Source organism: Dermacentor albipictus, chromosome 4 (assembly GCF_038994185.2).
Source record: "Dermacentor albipictus isolate Rhodes 1998 colony chromosome 4, USDA_Dalb.pri_finalv2, whole genome shotgun sequence".
In the NCBI taxonomy this organism is placed as follows: domain Eukaryota; kingdom Metazoa; phylum Arthropoda; class Arachnida; order Ixodida; family Ixodidae; genus Dermacentor; species Dermacentor albipictus.
In genome coordinates, this window is record NC_091824.1 from 80515682 (window position 1) to 80536429 (window position 20748).

At 43.8% G+C, this 20748-nt stretch overlaps 1 protein-coding gene across 2 annotated transcripts in view; it reads right to left on the reverse strand.

Annotated features, from left to right (window-relative positions):
* Positions 1–20748, reverse strand: part of LOC135913330 (vitellogenin-2-like) — a 287026-nt gene that overhangs the window by 162501 nt on the left and 103777 nt on the right. The window contains exon 3 of one of the 2 annotated variants that reach the window (XM_070538087.1): positions 18909–18956. The exons of the other annotated variant lie outside the window; for it this stretch is intronic. Within the exon in view, the coding sequence (XP_070394188.1) occupies positions 18909–18956 (48 nt within the window). The remainder of the gene's footprint in view (positions 1–18908; positions 18957–20748) is intronic. 2 annotated transcript variants of the gene reach the window in all.

Here is a 20748-nt window from a genome sequence, read left to right on the forward strand (position 1 = left end):
GAGCAAAGGAGCACCAAGGTAAATATACCTGGTAGCGAAGCTTCCATAGGAGCCCATACGTTCAAAACATGGCGGTCCATCGCCGGTTCATGGGGCTTAGCACCATCTGTATGTGGTGGGAACACTTCCGGCGGAAGAAAAAATAACGTGACGCCATGTCCGTCAAAAGCAGAAGTGACGTCATTTTGTTTTCGAAGGCGCGAAATTTGTTTTGTTGTTCTTCCTTTGGAGCTATATATTTAAATGCCCCGCCATTCGACTTGATGGGCGTTTCGAGCTTTCAGCGTGGAAAGCGATGCAGGGAAAGGCCAGCCGTACGGTTGTCGAAATCGCATCCCTGCACAGAACATACTTTCTTTGGAGGCCGACGAAAGCTTTAGGTGTATAGTGCTGATCCTATTGTCGGATGCCAAGCCCGTCGGCCAGCGAAGTCGCACGAAAACAACTACACAATTATCTGGCATTCGTAACTCACTACTTTTGGCTGAACAGATTAAGAATCGATGAAGCTACCCGCGTCACCAAATTCAGACAAACTTCGACAAGCAAGAAAGCACAAATTGTGAGGGGGCGTATTTCAACAGGTGATACGAGTGCGCCTTTCTGCCCATTTCAAGACATGCATTGCACTGCGAGTGATAGGGGCGTCAACGCCCCCTGTAGCGATGGGCGCTGAAAAGAAATGCATTTATTAATAATAATAAAATTAAACGTATTTTCTTAACTCATCACGAGTATATAAAATTGACTAGGAATTTTATTTTCGTTGAATGAATCTAACTGTGTCTCGTTTGAATTAAAAAACGCGTTTATCTTTCCCAATGTTTGTTCCCTCCAAACATAGTCGCGCTTCAATCGCTGCTCCCATAACCCCCCATGCTGATGTCGGTGACAATCTGTACTGAACCGCTTTTCGCCCGAAGCTTCGCGACCTATTTGAATCGACCTTGGGAGCACAGCGTAAGCCGAGATCAAACGCGGCGCTATCGGGGGATGAAAAAAGTGGCGAGAGCGAGAAAAGCACGAGGAGGAAAGCGGAGGAGGAGGGTAGGGCGAAAGCGTGAGAAGAAAGCGTATTGCCACGCAAGAGGGGCATTGCGGCGACGATGGCAACGAGATGGCGTCAGACAAGCGCGCGTCGTGAATATGGAAACAAAGCACTGCATGAGCGGAGGTTGCCTGTGGCGGCTGCTGTTAATCGCGCCCACGCGTTAGCCAGGTGCTTCCTCTCGCGAGCTCCTGATTAGCGAGGCAGTCGCGAGAGACTTCGCTCCATATGCAACATGCCGCATGACAGCTTGTCTGTGGCAGCCAATATAACTCGAAATGAAAACACGTATACAACTGCACTCGAATTTTGCATCAGGAAGTATTGTAATCGCCAGTGAATATCTTTGTTACCGTGAGTGCAAAATGATGTAAAATATTTCCTACTTCTTCCTGGCGTAAAACAGGCGAGAGTCACGTCAAGCGTTCTTCACTTTTTACGCTCACCCCGGCAATCAGCCTTGTACTCTTAAGAGTTAAAAGTTATATTGTTTTATTTTTTGTTTAAATATACGAGAAAAAAGAAATGCTAGAAGAGTAGGGGCTGCTGCTATCAGGAGGTGAACTTCATATTGCAAATACTGGCAACAGCTGCTTTGCCCAAGTATTATTTATCTAATGCAATAGAATATGTGCTTCGAATGAACATACAGCAGGGTGTCAAAAAGAGAAATACCGATTCAGTTCAGGATCAATGCACTCCGATTTCGTTCCACTTCAGCACCTATTCGGAGAAATAAAAACTTATAACGGTTCTCAACCGGTTCGCAAGCCATTTCGGCGCAGCCAATTTAATCCTGCCTCATGGTGATGTGCTGCGAAGCATATTCGATGAACGACTTTGTCGTCAACATGTGTAATTAGGTATGTGCCACGAGGAGTGTTCTGCTCTAGGATGAAAATGAAAAAAAAATATTCCTTAAGTTTCACCGATGCTGGGCAGAATTGAACCTGCGTCACATGGTCTTCAAAAGGACACCAACCCAATGCTTTAACATGCTGCGCCACAATTCTTTTTCTTTCTTTCAAGGCATTTATTACAGTAGCATTCATCCCAACATTCACCAGTTCTGCATAGTCAGAGAATGGAGGGAACATTGAAAGTCACGCACAGAAAAAGGAGCGCTGATGCTGTGAGTAGAAACGTTGGTTTCACTTTAGAAGGCTGGTAAGGATATAAGCACCTCATCAAATTAGGGTACCCGTCCGGTTGTATATCGAGTCCACCATAAACGTGTTTTAGGTGTAGTGTCATTCGGATAAAATGTACCCTTGTAGGTGCCACCGTTTCGGCGTTTAGGTCCATCATTCGCGTTTTCTACACACTGTGCATTCCCATGAGAATAAACATATCGAAAGGTGCACTATTATCAGAGGTCGGCAGCAGGTATCGCACAGTGTAAGCGTTATTCTCAAATTCACTGGGTATGTGCCGGTTTTCAATGAACGTCTTTCACCCGAACACTTTAGCGAGCTTGGGTAGCAGTGTATGTGTTGCTGGGTGTGCGGCAAGCAAACGGAAGAATTCTCAGCGTTCGCAAGCCCCGGAGCGCCACGCTCCACGCGTCCGATGCCACACGCGGACCACACGGCAGCGCCACAAGGTCGCGCAGCGTTTCCAGAAAGAAGCCAGAGAGAAGAGCCGGTTTGCCGCATGACTCGCTTCTGAGCGTTCCCAGGCACCGGCACCCAAGGCGTTTCGGAGGCCACAAAATAGCGCCGTAGAAACAGTGAAAACACTACCTTTTTCTCCACGCACGGGAGGGGGAGCGACATTCGACCTGAAGTAGGTGCGAGCGCGGTAGCTATAGGCTCGACGAGAAGCCTATACATGTGTTAGCGCCTTCTTTCGGTCGACGGTTTCTTTCCTTTTCTGTTTGAGACAGTGCCGTACAAAATCAAGAGGCGTTAGTCTTCCCCTTCGTTGCTTGCATCATGAGCAGGGTGTTAACTGGCCAATCTAAGAATGCAATCAATCGTCTTATTTTAATGGTATAGCTGTTATGGGGTCACTCTAGAAGTCGTTTTTATGTCGGCCGTTCTCCGAGGCTGAAATCCCACAATGTTTTTCGAGAAGATTACATATAAATAAAAAAACTTCTACTTACGTCCATGATGCGAAGCAGTGACGCCATAGCTGGCGGAGGGTTACGCGCACTAAGTCTTGCGCACATTCACATGATTGCTAGTCAGGTATTACCTCTCAGCCACAGTGCCAACTCTATAGCCGCGAATATTACACGTGGAGAGTGCTGTCAAGCCGCCAGCTGCTGTGGCTAGCTGGCATCCTGCTAATGCCTCATGCCATTCTGTGCAGCACGCCTATACATAAGACGGGTCAACTCGGCCATTGAGAAGACAAAGGACACAAGGGAGAAAAACAACTTCAACGCACCAAGACCTGGATGGACTGGACTTGACTGACGAGTAGAGAACACATGAACGTGATAAGAAAGCGATTCCTGCTGACAGCACTTTAATTTTTCTGTATCGCGTTCTCAATACCTGTTTGGTTCAACGCTAACGTTACTTGTTCAATAACGACTTTGACAGAATTGATTGTCATGGAATTACACGCATTTTTCCTGGTCGTAACTGAAGCTCCCTTGAATATCCTTGTCCAAGTCGCTCGATGACAATGAATGTCATCGGTGTCATCCGCGGTGTCATCTACGGTGTCATCCGCGCAGTTCCATGGGCAAGTCGTTAACAGTAAGCAAATGGCACGGCGCCATTCCTGTGCGCGGTTCAAAGCAGTCTGCCAGCACAGGCTCGTCTACAACAAAGATTGCTTCCGGCAGGAGGAAAGCCGGTCGTGAATAGGAGCACGCGCAAGGCACTTCAATCGCCACGTAGGCAATGGGCGAGAAGCCGGGCTCCGGTGCAGCCATGGAACGCCATTAGCTAGGAACACTTCGGCAGTGGGACAACAGCCTGTAGATACGAGCACAGCCTCTAGTGCTCAGGCGCGTCAACCACTGAGCACGTATTGTGGCAGAACCAAAGCAGCCATTGGAGTCGCCCATCAACGTGGCGGCATCTGTCATCACTCAATTCCGGACCAGCAGCCGCACTGCGGCACGCTCGCTTGCACGGATACCTTCAAACCTGATTTCGTTGAGCGTTCTAGTGCCCAGCTAATTGAAAACTTCCTTGCGTTGGGACGGTCACTTGTAACAATAATGCAAAATAGAGGTGAAGTAATGTAAAGGAAGCGAACAGTAAGCGAGAGGAACGATAGGTAAGAACAGAGGAGGAAGAAAATGCCGTGTCTCTACAGATAATGTTCCATCACCTTGGAGAGCATCTTAAAGACGACTCGCCCTTCTTCATGAAAGGGTATTTCTGATGCGAATCTGCGAATGCTTACTACAACAAATACTAGGCGGAAATGAGCAATACTTAATACACGTAATAATGCACCAGGTGTTGCGCCGCTACTTGATGTTATGGGCAATACAGTCATTGCTTTTTTTTGTTGCTGTTGTTGTTGTTCAACGTACCCTCATCAGTTTGTAGACCTGCTCCGCCAATCTATCTGGTCAAGCATTAGGCCATTGGCTCAACTATGCCTCTCAGTCTGAAGAGCTCATGAAAAAATTGACGTTCTTCCGAGTAAGGCCGGCAAGCATATCAGGCAGCCCAATGTCTTAGAAAGGCTTCACTTCAGCATCATATCATAAGAATCCAGCAAACAACACACCAAAGGCAGCATAGGGGAAATTACTTCCACTTCCTAATTGAAATAAGGAAATTGTAACTTCGTGAAATTGAAAGTGGATGAAAAAAAAAAAAAACTTGCGATGCTCTACAAATAGAGCTTCCGCCGGCACCGTCTTCCCATACACTTTCTGGGGAATATATGTGTCACTACTAGAGCTAACCCTGGGAGTGTTAGCCAGCGCCACCACTCACAAGCCTTGGTGGTGGATGTGGAACACCTTTTCTGCCGAAGTAGTCACGAGTACGTGAGTTTTCGGTTGAAGGCAACAGGCAACTGGTCAACAAACCCACACGTGCTACCTGAAGGCATCAATGTTGCCGGATTCGAGACCCTCGTTATGTAATAAACGAGGAGATGATTTTATTACATAATTTTTATTAATCATGTAATAAGAAGCCAACAAACAAAGGCACCGAGGTGGCGCTGGCTAACACTCCCAAGGTTAGTTCGAGTAGCAGCCCATAAATACCGCAGAAAGTGGATGGGAAGACGGCGCCGCCGTAGCTCAATTGGTAGAGCCCCGCAAGCGTAACGCGAAGACGTGCAATCGTTCCCCACCTGCGGCAAGTTGTTTTTTTATCCACTTTCAATTCCATTATTTTAAAATTTCTTTATTTATTTAGTAAGTAAAAGTAATTTCCCGTGTGTTGCCTTTAGTGTCCTTGTTTGTTGGCTTCTTATGACAAGATTATTAAAAATCTGGCCCCTCGGTTACCCCTTTTTGTTCATTACATTTTAGCAAGTCACTCAAAAGAGCCAGTAGGGTTTCATGTCAGACAAGGACTTACAATTATCGCCAAGGCAAAGACAAGTGTTGCCAAGTCTTGTACTAAGTATGTACAGTGGTGAATATGTAAAGAAAGTTCAGAAAGCTATACGTATTAGTGCACAGCCTATGAATGTACCTCTGAATAGCACCAACCAAAATGGCTTTCCTACTAGGCTGTAAAAAAGTATATGTTTAAATATACAACAACACACCATCCCTGTATTCTGAAAATTTCATTTATTTCATTTATTTATTTCATTCAAATTTCAAATTCATTTATTTCATTCAAATAATAAAAGTGTCCGGTGTTCAAAGACACATCCCTTCTTTAGATACTAGTTATTTGGCATGCCCTCTGATAATCTATTTCAAAAGCATTTGCTAAGTTAAAGAGCTATGTAGTATATTCTTAAACATGTAGAAACAACGATCCTGCATTTATTTAGAGTTCCCAATCAAACTCAGTTAATGCAGCATTTAACCTATTAGTTATCTCAGTTGTAAGGCTAACTGCAGTTCCCATACCACGATGGAAAAAAGAATAAAATGAAAATGAATTTATAGTCTTCAGCCTACGAGCATTTGCATTTATTTAGTCCAGGTTTTCCCAACAATTGGTGAGAGTGGTGACCTAGGTTATTCTTTACGTTTTGTGTGCGCTGATGAGATAGACATGCAGTCTTTGCGCAGTAGAACGTTTACCTGTGCTGCGTAAAACATAAGAAAATCTTTGCGTGTTCTACTTGGAGACGCCATCACAGCGGGTACGTGAACCACGAAATATACTAGTACAAGGCGTCCCACGGTTAAATCAATCCCAGGAAGCGTGCAATTTATCGTTCGACTCACCGTATTCAATTTTCTCTCCAGGAAGAAGATATATCACTCTCGGGAGTGTTCGAAGACCACGTACGCTTGTTGAAATAAAAACACGTGCAGTTACCCGCCGCATTTTATAAAATCTGCCCCTGAATCCAGGAAGTACAAGCCAGAGTTCCACTACAGGGCGGTGAGGGCGGCGAGTTGGTAGAAGAGCAAAGTAAATTGATTTCTTTTCCAGAGGGGCACGTCGACACATAGTTTATCCTGTCCGGCTTCTTTTCGGGCCGCATCAGGAGAACTCTCGCTGCAGGCAGAAGGCTATTCTTGCTCACATATCTTTCACTCTACCTGCACTGATAGCATCAAGCCGACTCGCAAGACCCCAAGCTTTTCTGTTACGCTGTTAAGGTTCAGGTAACTGACAAGAACCATTTATCGTTCACCGGTGTACTGGTAGAGATTGCCGTATACGATATTTTTCTTCACCGCCAAATATGAAACCATAATGTACATTAATATCAACCTGTGCAATATGTTCCTACTAAAGAATGCTTCTTCTGATGGTGGCAACGATACGATGGCGGACTCAAAATTAACGAGAATCTCCTTACTGAAGTGAATAGTAGCTAATCTTGATTAGTGCCGCTAGCTGGGCTTAATAGGCTATCTACCCATTATTCAGCAAAATAACACCTTCGTGAAAAAGTTTGTACGTTTTGCATCTCTCTCGCCCCCTGCATCGATTTAGCGATGTCAAAATTTAAAGAACGACGCATGCAGCATGTTTTGTTCTCTCTTTTGAGAGGTTTTGATATCAAAAGTGCCTGACTTCTAACAATTTTTCACAAGGTCAGACATTCTGCCAGTATTCACGCTTAAGTGCCCAAGTGGCTATGGGATGCGCCTTGAAGAAAACGCCCCAATTTTTGTGCAGTAAGACAACGCAACCTTCAACACAACATTAAGCGTACAGCCCTTCCTGACAGAATCGGAGATACAACACTATTTAATATCACCCTCTTTATTACCTAAGACAGAGCCTAGAGCTTAAAGGTAAATTTCGCCATATGTAGTAGAGACAAAGAAGGATGCGACGAAGTCACAGACGGCCGTTCGTTTGAACGAGTTGCTGTACAGCTTTGAACAGTGAATCAAGTAGGGCACCAGTTCATTGCGGCTTAGAGAGTGTATTTTCACAATTATTAGTTGTTGTATCCAAAAAACAACATATGTTGCGAGAAAAAAAAACTCGATTATGTTTACTTTTGGGTCCCCTCTCGCAAAGTGACGCGAACGCGGCACTGTGGTGAATGAGATTTCAGAATTTGACATCGCCATGAATGCATTGTGGTTCCGTTCTGCAAAAGAAGCAGACATGATTGTAATTTGACAATCGGCTGGATTCATCACAACTGTGCATGCTTTACATACGGAAGCTTCTGCTCCTTTCGGAGACCATGCGCACCTCAACACGCACGTTCTCGCGAGATCACTATTGTTCTTAGAATTACTAGGTTGCGGCGGAATTTTCTCTTCTTTCTCTAAAATAATGCGCCCCAGGGAAAGTGTTGTTAGTCCAGTCAATTAGGCCGCACGCAGGGCCCTTGCGTGCATCTTAGGTGGGAGCAAATGTAAGCCGTAGCCAAGTGTACGCTTCCGCACTTGCTAATATTAGAGTATGGCAAATTCTGGTTTTGCATAACCGCAACAACAATCCGATCGTAAAGTTAAATATGAGCATTACAATTAAAGTTCACAAGGCTTAAACACATGAAAGTATTGCAAGACTAAATCCTTCAACAGCTCTTTCTTGCCGGTAGCTATTGCAGAATGGAATAGTTTACCGGACCGCGTAGTAATCGAACGTAACCCTACCAAGTTTCGAAACATACTAAAGAACGTTCTGAGTATTGACGCTTAATGGATTTTACTTTTTACTACATCACACTTTTTTGAGTGCATTGGTTATTACTTTTTGTGTTTGACATTCATTTGATTGCACCTTCTTTGCCCTCCTGAATGTTTATTATTATTGTTTCTTAGTTCAGTCATGACTGTTTGTACATTTCTTTGTCTTATGTATGTTCCCCCCTTTTGCAATAGCCCAGTAGGGGTCTTAAAGAGTCAATAAATGATGATGATGATGACTTCAAAGTGTAGCTTGCTAACATGCTGCCATCTCTGCAGCCCAAGCTGCAGTTTACAATCAGGATGTTCATACTGTGCTCTGCATCTGGTTTAGCACATTTTATTTGTGAGGGTGAGCATTTTAGTATTTGTATTCAGCATAGGTGCCCGAGAAGTAATGGCGACGTGCTGCTCGGCTTATGCTGCTCGGCTCATACCACCATGACAATCAGACTACTTTATGTTCACTGCAGAACAAAGGCCTCTCCCTGCAAACTCCAATTAGCCGTATCCTACGCCAACCGATTCCAACCAGCACCTGCGAATTTCTTAATTCCATCATCCCACCTAGTCTTCTGTCGTCTTTCCTTCTCTTGGCAATCATTATGTAACCCTAACAGTCCACCGGTTATCTAATGTACGATTTACATCGCTTGCCCAGCTCCATTTATCTCAGTTAATTTCAATTAGAATATCGGCTGTCCCCGTTTTCTCTGTGATCCACACCGCTCTCTTGCTTTCTCTCAACATTACGCCTAACATTCTTCGTTCCATTGCACTTTTCACGGTCGTGAACTTCTTTTCAAGCAACTTTGTAAGTCTCCAAGTGTCTGCCCGGCACGTTAGCACCGGTAGAACGCATTGGCTGTACATCTTCCTTTTCAGTGGTAATGGTAAGCTACCACTCAGTATCTGACAATGTCTGCCGTATGCGCTCCAATCTATTTTTATTCTTCAGTTAATTTCCTTCTAAGATCAGTGTCCCCTGTGAGTAGTAGACCCAGGTAAACGTATCCCTTCACAGACTCTAGAGGCTGACTGGCTATTCTGAACACTTGTTCCCTTGCCCGGCTATTGATCATTATCTTTGCCTTCTGCATATTAATCTTCAACCTCACTCTTGCACTCTCTCTGTTAAACTCCTCAGTCATTTGTTGTAACTCGTCCGCAGTGTTGCTACAAAGGAAATTCTCGTCTGAAAATCGAAGGATGCGGAGATATTTGCCGTTGATCCTATCTTCTAAGCCTTCTAAGTCAAATAGCTTGAATAGTTCTTCCAAGCACGCAGTCAATAGCATTGAAGAGATTGTGGCTTCTTGCCTGATCCCTTTTTTTATAGGTATCTTCCTACTTTTCTTGTGGAGAATTAAGGTAGCTATGGAATTTCTGTAGATGTTTTCGAATACATTTACGTAAGCGCCTTGTATTCCTTGATTACGTAATGCCTTTATGACGGCTGGTACCTCTACTGAATCAAATGCCTTTTCGTAACCTCTAAAAGCCATATATGGAAGCTGATTGATCTGCGGATTTCTCGATTACCTCATTAATGACATGGATGTGATCCATTGTAAAGTCTCCCTTGCTGAAACCGGCCTGTTCTCTTGGTTGACTGAGGTCCAGTGTTGCCCTTATTTTGTTGGAGATTATGTTGGTGAATATTTTATATAATACTGGTAGTAAGCTAACGGACCTTTAATTTTTCAACTCTTTAACGTCTCTATTGTTGTGTGTTGGCATTGTTCCAGTTCTCTCGGACTCTTGAAGTCGCTAGACAGTTCGTATAAAAGGCCAACAGTATTTAAAGCGTTGTAACTCCTTCATCTTTAATTATTCAACTGTTATTACATCTTCTCCTGCCACTTTTTCGCCTTTCATATATTGCAAGGCCCTCCTAACTTCATAGCTAGTTACAGAAGGAGCCTCTGTAACATGTTGACTGCTACTTCAAATGGAGGTATCAGCTACTACGCGATGATCTGAAACATGCTAGAATCAGAAACATTGTCAAAGATATTTTAAGCTCACTTATTTGCTTACTTCGTTTTTGCATATTCATGCGCCCTGCATTTAATTCATGGTTCTTCGTGTGATGTCAAAGTTCGAAGCTGCCATAGGAGTTCATATGACAGATTTTCAGTGGACGTGGTCTAAGCATGAAATTATGTCCGAGCTCCCCTCACTCGCAAAGAAGGAAAAAGAAAACGCCACAATAAGAAGCCAAGCCAAATAAGAAGCCAAGCCAAGACAATTTCTTGCAGCATTCTATTGTTGATTTTTTACCCGTATGCATTTCTGTTACACAATGTTCATTAATGTTCATTTTTTTTTCTCGTTTATACATTACTGTATGTCTTTGTTCTCTTTATTTTGCACAGTGCCCTTTTTGTAGGGGGTACAGACCCCGTCAAGCCGAATTCATTTGGCTTTTTGTCTGTATTCCTGTCATCTGTACATGTATGGATGCAAATAAACTTGAATTGAAAAAAGTCAGCGTCTTCTAAAAAAGCTAACAGGCCGCGATGAGCCCGGTTTCGTCCAGACTCATTACCACTCGGGTACAAGCAATCTTTCATTTTATGTGTTCTGTTTCCTGGCATCATTACATGTAGTGTGAACTGCAGTTATCTTTTTTTTTTACTTTTTACGGCGATACTACACTGTTTCTCAGTGTGAACTGCCATATTGTTCTTTCTTTTTTTTTTCTCCCGTTCTTTCTATCATCGATTTATGTTTCTGCCTTCTCCTTATTGAAGAGTAGGTTGTGGTTTTGCCCTTTCTGATAGTGGTTGGTAGCCAGCTCATTCCGCTCTTTTCATTGCTGTATATTATATTTGTGTCTTGTCTAATCAATCAATCAAGCAACTTTTTATTGTAGGACCCAAGAACAGTTCGTACTTGTGCATTTACCGCGCAGTACATGAGAAAAAACGTACAGGGAAAACAAATGTCGACAAAACAGTGTGTGAGACAAAGAAAAAGAAAAACAGTCATAATAGTGAGATTATTATTATTATTATTATTATTATTATTATTATTATTATTATTATTATTATTATTATTATTATTATTATTATTATTATTATTATTATTATTATTATTATTATTATTATTACATCTCAAAGCATCTTGACGTAAAAGTGAGGGTAGCAGCGAAGTCTAAACTTCACGAGGTGGTTATGGCTTAAAATGTTAGCGGATATCGCTGGAAGATTGCAATAATATATAATTTTTACAGAATGTTGAAGAGTAAGTGGGAAACAGCATTAATTAGATCTCGAAATTTGTTTATTGCCTAGTTAGACGAAACCGGGGCATTAAGCTCAGATAAACCAGTGATCTATGTTGTACGCAAAATCTCTTTATGCTCGATTGCATGTGAAAACTGGTGGGGCCATTTGTCCTACGAGATACAATGAACACAATAAAGCAATACTTGCGCATTAGGTACCTTCACACTGTCCACTTGTGATAACACAAATTACACCAATTTAAGGCAACATGACCAGCTTCCTCACTATATTGCCTGCTAGCGAGTGGCAATTGGTGGGTTCGTGGTTGATGGTTGACAGGTGGTACAGGGTCGTTCAAAATATGTGCGAACACGGCGAAGCGTGGCCGTGCTCCGCGGAGCGTCAGCGCATCCGGAGCGGTCGCGCATCGAAACAATGTGGCGCAGGCGCACAGGAGTCTGCAGGCGGTGCTTCGTGTCGTCTGCTACAGCGCGGAAGCGCACCGTGCTTGCTTTGCTGGGAAGCGCACCTGTGTGCTGGCAGCGCCCTGACGTGCCGAGATGGCATTGTCGCATTTTACTGACTGCAGCGCGTTGTTGTTGGTTCCGCATACGGCAACTCAGCAGCGTGTGTTTGCAATGCAGCGTTCTCGGTTAAATGCAGGCGTTGTTTCAAATTTCTCAGCTCTAGTGTAGATCCGAGAATCATTCGAGAATCATTTGAGAATCATCCGAGAATCATTCACTAGTACAGAGCAGTCGCTTAGCTTGGCAGTTATTTGCAGCAGCTTATCAGCCGCGCCAGCGGATAACAGTTGATACCCTTCCACAGGACTGAACAACGCGCTGCAATCAGTAAAATGCGACAGTGCCATCTCGGCACCACGTCTGGACACTGCCAGCACAGAGTTAGGCGCGCTTCCCAGCAAAGCAAGCACGGTGCGCTTCAGCACTGTAGCAGACGACACGAAGCACCGCCTCCAGTCTGCTGTGCGCCTGCGCCATATTGTTTCGATGCGCGACCACGCCGGATGCGCTGACGCTCCGCGGAGCGCGGCCACGCTTCGCCGCGTTCGCGCATATTTTGAACGACCCTGTACATGACTCTAAGCATCCAACTGGGGTTTGTGGCAACAACCAACGCTGGCGTTCTCTTCATGGTTGCAGTAAACATGACTGGGTGACGCGCCAGTTCATTTTGAATCCACTCGATATTTTTTTTGTGGAGATAGACAAAACAAGACTTTTATCTCACTAAACACTCTTCCCTGGAGTATGCCTGGACGCCCGAATGCGAGATGGCCTCACGAACGAGCTTTGCGCTTTTGTTTCTGCGAAATTCTGTTGATGCAGTGCACGAACTTCTGCGCATATTTCTGGATAATACTTTCTCGTATATACAGAATTAGGGAACATTCGAAGTTATGTCTTCTGATTCCCATATAGGATAAAGTTAATAAAAGAACAACCTGTAAGTTTAAAGATGTTTAAAAGAGTCACATAATTTCCTGAAACTCTTATAGATTAAACGAAGCACTACAGAGTAGAAGTAATGTCATTTTAATGTTATAAGCACTCAGCCATAAATTCTTGAGGTTATACGCACCTACCGAGAAAGTAAAAGCTGGTAGTTCGAAGAAAACTTGGGACGACGAACTCGAGCGAAGTGTTTATTATAAGTAAATTACAAGGAAGCTTTCTGTTCTTGCCTTCCATCACCCTGTTGCAAAAAAAAACGAAATAGAATTAGGAGCCGCGGAAACGGCAAGCATGGCAGCTAACACCGTATAAGGAAAACACGCTAATTGCTGCCAGCACGAAGGAAGTCTGCTCCACAAGGTTCTTGCACAGCACCCTCGTGCAACGTGCATTGGCTCTTGATCTCAAAAATTCGCTCTCGTTGCGGCAAGGGCGAAAATAAAAACCGCATTCCAGGCTTAACGACTGGCATCGTTTGGCATAAAGCTATTTGGGCGTCGTGGTGGCGTGCTAATTGGGAGCGCAGAGCGTTGAAAGTGTAGCCTTTGAAGTAGCTATTTCGAACTACAACATTAGTTTTCTCATCACTTTCTTCTTTCCTTTTCTTACTAATAAACACATCGATCGCTTGCTTCTTTTTCTTACTAGATAAACGAGTAACTTGTCAGTTATGTTCTCGCGTGATCCCCCGCACAGGTCGCAAGCGTGCATGCTACCGAGCCTCACGTGAATCTTATCTTCAACAGCGTGTCGCTAAGAAACGTAAACAAAGAAAATTTTCGCCATTACCTTCGTTTCCTTCAGATCAATTTGCTCCAGTGTTGAACTAGGTGAATACTTTGTGCCAAATGACGCTTAATGCATGGATCATTCAATAGGAAATCCTACCACTTTGGCAGTCAGGGCTAATAGTTGCGACTGATAGTACGCTTTTCTAGATTTCGAAAGTGTGACCTTGATAATTTCTCAAGCCAGTGTACAATGAACGGGTAACATGCCTAATTTGCTTCGGAAATAAATACGTGCATATAGGCTTACTCGGCTCTCCAGCCTCCGGTGATTTCTTTCTAAAACTGGTGCTTTTTTTTTTTTTTTTTACAGCGAAGCTGGTTACCTCTAGCCCACGTATGCATCCAGTCTCAGCATGCGTTCCTGCAGGCGGTACCATCGACGGCTTGCATCCGTGTAGGGGACACAGCGAGTGGACAGGAATGCATGGCCAACAATTTGGGGGCGATGGGGAAAGACTGTAGTGATGGTACCATTGCACGAGGCCAGCGCTTCTGTGGTTATATCGTGATGCTCGTCTGAGGTACCGGCGAATGGAGAACGGTAGGTTGAGAGCGAAAGAGCACGGTGAAGGCGCTGGAGCAATGGAGACGGGCAAGGGAGGGGGGAAACACTGTGGCGACAGCGCCTGTGCACGTGGTCTGTTGTTTCACAGTTATTACGTCACGCGCATCGGAGGTGCCGGCACGTCTGTGGCAGCAATTGCGGCAGTTGCATGGGAGGTGCAGTGACCACGATGGTGCTTGTGTCGGCGTAGTGTGGTGCTTTACGGAAAAAAATGCATGATTTCATGTGTGCAGCTCATGTACGCAGCCCATGTACGCAGATTAATTGCTTCGTAATCCGTCCCCATATGACTGCTGTGACGCCACGAATTTTCTTTCCTTTATTTCGAGGGAGCCCCTGTGACACGTAGGCAACAGCAACTCTCAAGCCCAAGAATTAATGCTAGTATTGTGCAGGGAATATCTAAGAAAAGGTCCCGTAGTATGGGGATTATTGAGATGATTTTGTAGTGTAATGCGCCGCAAAAACAACCATGGTATCGGAGTATCAAAGTTTCAGCAATTTGTAGTCGCGCTAACCGTGCAAAATATCCATAAGATAAACATGCTGTCTGGCTCTGTAACGCTTTGGTAACGGGGTCACAACTGTACCTTATCTGTGTGTTGAATGGTTAAGTTGCAACAACATTCCATTGTTTTTGTATACTGTCCTTGCATTCAGCAGAAATATACTTGTTGAGGGGAATTACTCGAAAATGCAGTCATTACTTGCTTAAGACCCAGTGCAAAGGCAACTTGGCTTCAATTATTGCACAAAATTTAGAGAACAATGCATGGGCTAGTCAACTATCCACTTGAAGAGACCGTTCCCAGACGAAATAGACGTTCTGACGAAAATGTCAACTTATTCCATTTTCATTGAGTCTGATCTCCTCGGTAACGCCAGTTCAATTATTCTAGACCGCGAAAACAATTATTTTTTTCGTTAGGATTTGCTATTGCGCTCATTCAAAGGGTAATTTCTTGGAGCAACAATATCTTCGAAGTTTCTCGGGCTAACATTCTTAAGTGCAAATGCGCCCAGAAATAGTAATGTGCATCAAATGCACACTAGAAACAAAACGCAGGCAAAATATAGCTATAATACTCCGCATAGCAGCACGCTTCAAAAGGTAAAAACAATTAGCCCGTTTATCAATCAAAGAATGCTTCATATGCAGTATTTATCAGATATTGCACCCTGTTAACACGACGTGATTAAAATATCACTGACACGAAAGTATCCAAGTTCTCCAAATTCAATACACGTAATAAAATGCAAATTACAATTACTTTGTTACAGAGCACATATCATGGCAGACATCAGTGCACAGGTGATAAAAGTAAATAACGCATTACAAGCTTTCCAGGTAAATAAAATCCTACTTTGAAGTCATAACTATAGCCACTTTAAATAAGGTTTCTCGGCAAGCTAAAATGAATGTATAATAGAAAACTTTCAGAGCAATTCAAAGTAAGTGGTATTTATAGAGATCATACAGCAGAACTTCCCAACCTCCTAAATGTTCACGAAAATACCTCTTCAGTGTTTGCTTATAGAGAGAGATAAGCACAACCATCCCGCGATGCATACAATGTAAAAAAAAAAACTGCACCACCACGATTTCTTATCGTTCCGTTCCAGTTGTTCAAGAACCGAGAGCAATTGCACGTACCCGCCCACGGTGGAAGAAAACCATCCGCTAGCGTATTGAGTGCAGTGGCATCGAGGGCTTTCCCATTGATTATTAACCCTAACGGAAATCTCTACGTCCAGATCTCCTTGCTTTCGGTGTCAGGAAAATAGTGCCTGCGTTCGAATAGTATATGCTCGGCGCGAAAACCGAAGCGTCTTTTCAAATACAGCCGAATCTCAATTGTTTACGTGCCTACAGAGTAAAAATAAATAAGCGGCACGTCGCTGTGGCAACGTGATATATTAAAACAAAATCCACGTTTCTCTCTGAAAATTAAACATCTCATTGATCACTGAAAATTAAACCCCTTTTCCAGTTTTCACTGCACAACAGCTCAACTCGCGTTTACCAATTATTGAGAACATCATTACGCCTCCCGTGTTACCATTCCCACTTCGATTAACATCCCACTCTGCAGTGTGCCTTGAATAGTCTTGGCGAGCGTCCTTTTACAGAAGGAAAGGTCGCACGAACGTGGACTCGCAGCTCATGAGCCCTGAAAGCCAGATGAGTTCTTCTACAGTATATGAAGGTGACAGACTTGAGTGCCTGACCGCAGACGGGCTCTACCTAGCTTAGTGCATGTGAACAGTCTAGATTATCTTTCTCTCAGAGCAATGCACGGGATCGACCCGGGCCAGGTTTAGGCCTAGGAGCTTCGGGCTCGGGTCGGGTCCTGCCTCATTCATGCCCAGATTAGGCCCAGACATGCTATTTGCCACTCCACAAAACTGAAGGCTATAAAAAGTAGAGCCCTATGTGCATTTTAGGTAGGTCAGTGGTGTCTGTCGGTTAATGGGAAAGACGAGGCGGGCGGGCCACGACACAACAGTTGCATGGGAAAGAGGTTAGTGTACATTAGAGGCGCTCTTCGACTGCTGAGAAAACGGTAACAGTCATCAACTGCACCCCCTGTTCGCCCAGCTTTTTAATGTCTTAATCATTCTTTGTCTATACTTCCGGTACTTTTTATTCCTGAAATAAGGTATTCCTGAAAACCAAAAGACCTGCGTATTAGATTTACTTTTGCGACAACTTTATTGGCTTGATTTTCCTCACTGTACATCCCAATGATAATGAGATTCAAAAGGGAGATGACATGGCAGGCGGTGAGTACTGGAATGTTCATCCATGCCTTCACCATAGTGTCATCATCATCATCATCATCAGCCTGGTTACGCCCACTGCAGGGCAAAGGCCTCTCCCATATTTCCCCAACAACCCCGGTCATGTACTAATTGTGGCCATGCCGTCCCTGCAAACTTCTTAATCTCATCCGCCCACCTAACTTTCTGCCGCCCCCTGCTACGCTTCCCTTCCCTTGGAATCCAGTCCGTAACCCTTAATGACCATCGGTTATCTTCCCTCCTCATTACATGTCCTGCCCATGCCCATTTCGTTTTCTTGATTTCAACTAAGATGTCATTAACTCGCGTTTGTTCCCTCACCCAATCTGCTCTTTTCTTATCCCTTAACGTTACACCTATCATTCTTCTTTCCATAGCTCGTTGCGTCGTCAATTTGACTAGAACCCTTTTCGTAAGCCTCCAGGTTTCTGCCCCGTAGGTGAGTACTGGTAAGACACAGCTATTATACACTTTTCGTTTGAGGGATAATGGCAACCTGCTGTTCATGATCTGAGAATGCCTGCCAAACGCACCCCAGCCCATTCTTATTCTTCTGATTATTTCTGTCTCATGATCCGGATCCGCAGTCACTACCTGCCCTAAGTAGATGTATTCCCTTACGACTTCCAGTGCCTCGCTGCCTATTGTAAACTGCTGTTCTCTTCCGAGACTGTTAAACATTACTTTAGTTTTCTGCAGATTAATTTTTAGCCCCACTCTTCTGCTTTGCCTCCCCAGGTCAGTGAGCATGCATTGCAGTTGGTCCCCTGAGTTACTAAGCAAGGCAATATCATCAGCGAATCGCAAGTTACTAAGCTATTCTCCATTAACTTTTATCCCCATTTCTTCCCAATACAGGTCTCTGAATACCTCCTATACCTCCTATATGAACAACACCATAGTGTAATGCGGCACAACTATTTAGAAAATGTAGTATAGACCGTCGTATCCCAATTTAAAGTACGAACAGGTTGATCAACCGATGTACTCTTCTATATCTTCCTTCCTAACATTGAGCAGGCATTGTGCCACGCCCGATGGTTGTTGCCAGCCCGATACCTTCCTATTTTCGTAACTGTCCATTGTATATGAGCGTTTTCTTACCAAATATTGAAAATAATAATCTGTGCGTGTTGGGCTAGCAATGAAAAGAAATGAAGAGCCTTATTTCTCTAATTGTTAAAGTAGCCAGCAAGAGGGGACGCAGGGCAAAAAGCTGCTTTGATATTGCTTGAAGAACACTCGCCGCCCATTAATTACATGACAGTATCTCAACTATAACCGAGAACTCGAGCGAGCTTCGTGTAGGCTCAAGGACCGATGGGTCGAACAGAACTGGAATCTTTCGGGCTCGGGCTGGATACGGGCAAGGTTTAAGATAACTGGGACGAGATTAGACGGGCCAAAGTATGCTACTTTCGGGTTCGAGTCGGGCCAGGGCCCGAAACACTGGTCCGTGCAGTGATCTACTGTATCTCTCTCTTTTCCACTCCACCATCATTTTGCCTACATGTGCAGTAGCAAACTAGACGAAGCCTACTAAATTGGTTCAAATTATTCCAGGCTCCGCCTCTTCTTACTAAGGCCTCACTGATAGCCCGCGTGCTGCTTAGAGACCTACGCAATCATACTGATTACAACCGTTCAATTCTCCAACTTACATTGTTACTGAACGATTGATGCATATAGCAACAGACACTGAAGGTGTCTGCCATGACACAAGAAAAATGTTGGGATCCACTTTTGCCCAACAGTATAACGTCACTCACCTACATGACCGGCGCCTGCATCCAGTATAAGAGTAGTGGCCTGCTTACCTGCAAAGGAAGAACGACAGCGTTTTACATACTACTGAAGCACCACACATATTAACCAGCATATCAACTGTTATTACTTCTCTGTAAGCTTATCCGTCATCTTGCCATGTAATTAGAACATAGAGCCACTAGGCATAGCTCGAACAACCAACGTTAAGCAACGACTGTATTCCACTTTAAGCCACATAAAGTTCTAAAAAAAGCCATTTATTCGTTCGATTTATGCTTTGCCTACCACATGGAAATATGGATTGTTTTGTTTAGCGTACGCGCAATTTGAGCGTAAAGGTTTGTCTTGTATTTTGGAAGTTTTCTTGTTATTTGGTGTTTGTTCATGTACGTTCACTTTTGACGATGTCTGTGGCATAACTCTTAGCCTAAATTTTGGAACAGCACTTCTAGCTTTTCCCCTCTTTATTTTAAGTACCCCGAAACAGATTATACACGAAAGAAAAAGCAACCATTGAGAATATTTGGTGCCAGTCGCTTTCCGATTAGCTTTGTTGTGCGACCTGTGTGAGTCGCCGGTGTGAACTAGCCCTCATAGGTGATTCAGAAAACTAATTACTAAATAATTACTACACTAATTACATTTCACGCAGATAAATATTGTTCTTTTTTTGCATAAACGTGCTTTTCAGGGACCAGGAATAAAGACGGACATGTTGTTCTTACTTTCCTTCATGTGGAATAGTTTTTGGGATTTGCGGGGATGAACAACGTTTATGGAGAGAGAGAGAGAACTAGAGAGAGGGAGAGAGAATAAAGTTTGATTTAGTATTGAATAATCTGTGGTGTTCTGTATGTAGACAACAACCATATAGACGTACGCGAGTCGGTGCCCTTATTTTTCATCCAAGAGACACTTAGCAGAGGCTAATCAGTTCTGCGGAAGCCTGCAACGTGAAAGAAAGCTTATGAAAGGCAAAATGACATCCACACATCCTCTACCAGGATTTATCACAGACCAGGACAAATTTTTCTTCTACAGCGAAGGTTTATTTCTGAGAAACTCGTAGGGCCTTCCTTTGCAGCTTCGTGGCTACAAGACGGCTGGATGTGAATTCTTCCCTTTCACAGCTCAACATTATATCGCTATCACAACGCTGTAATTTCTCCAATTCTAGCACTCCCCGACTTTATGCAGCGTAAATCCCTGAAAAAGTAAAAACCCGAGTAAAAAAAGTATTGTTCAGAAACGCAGACTTCGCGCATTCTCCGTCACATGATGCCGCCGGTAGGATTAACATCAACGGAAAACATTCTTATAAAAAGCGGCATTGCCCAACAAGCCTCGATGTAAGAAGACGACGTTTTCTTATCTCATACCGATACTGGTTCGAGCTATGCCTGAAACGAGGCTATAAAGGAATGTTCAAGGCACAATTAGACTAGGAGAGCGTAATTTTTCTTGCGTTTCACCTGAATATATTCTGATTTTTTTATTTATATCGTGGTCTTTATCTTCTTCCTGGTTCTCGAGATCTGGAGGGCTACGTGCAGACGTGCCTGGAAAAGTTCACTAGCGTATTCGTGGGCTGAGCGCTCCCTAACCTAGCCCTGCCTTTGTTATTATTAAAGTTTTCGTTCGTTCATTTCTCCGAGAAAGATGACGTGGGCTAAAAGCTACATTAAAGAAACATTTGTACCTGAAAGTAGGTTGCTCGCGCACGTTTTTAATGCATTAGCATTCATTAGAGTCATCCTTCTCGGCTCACCCTTGGACGTTTTTACACGCACCCACAGCATACGGAGCGTGGCCGCGATGTTATCGCACGTCGATTTTATACGG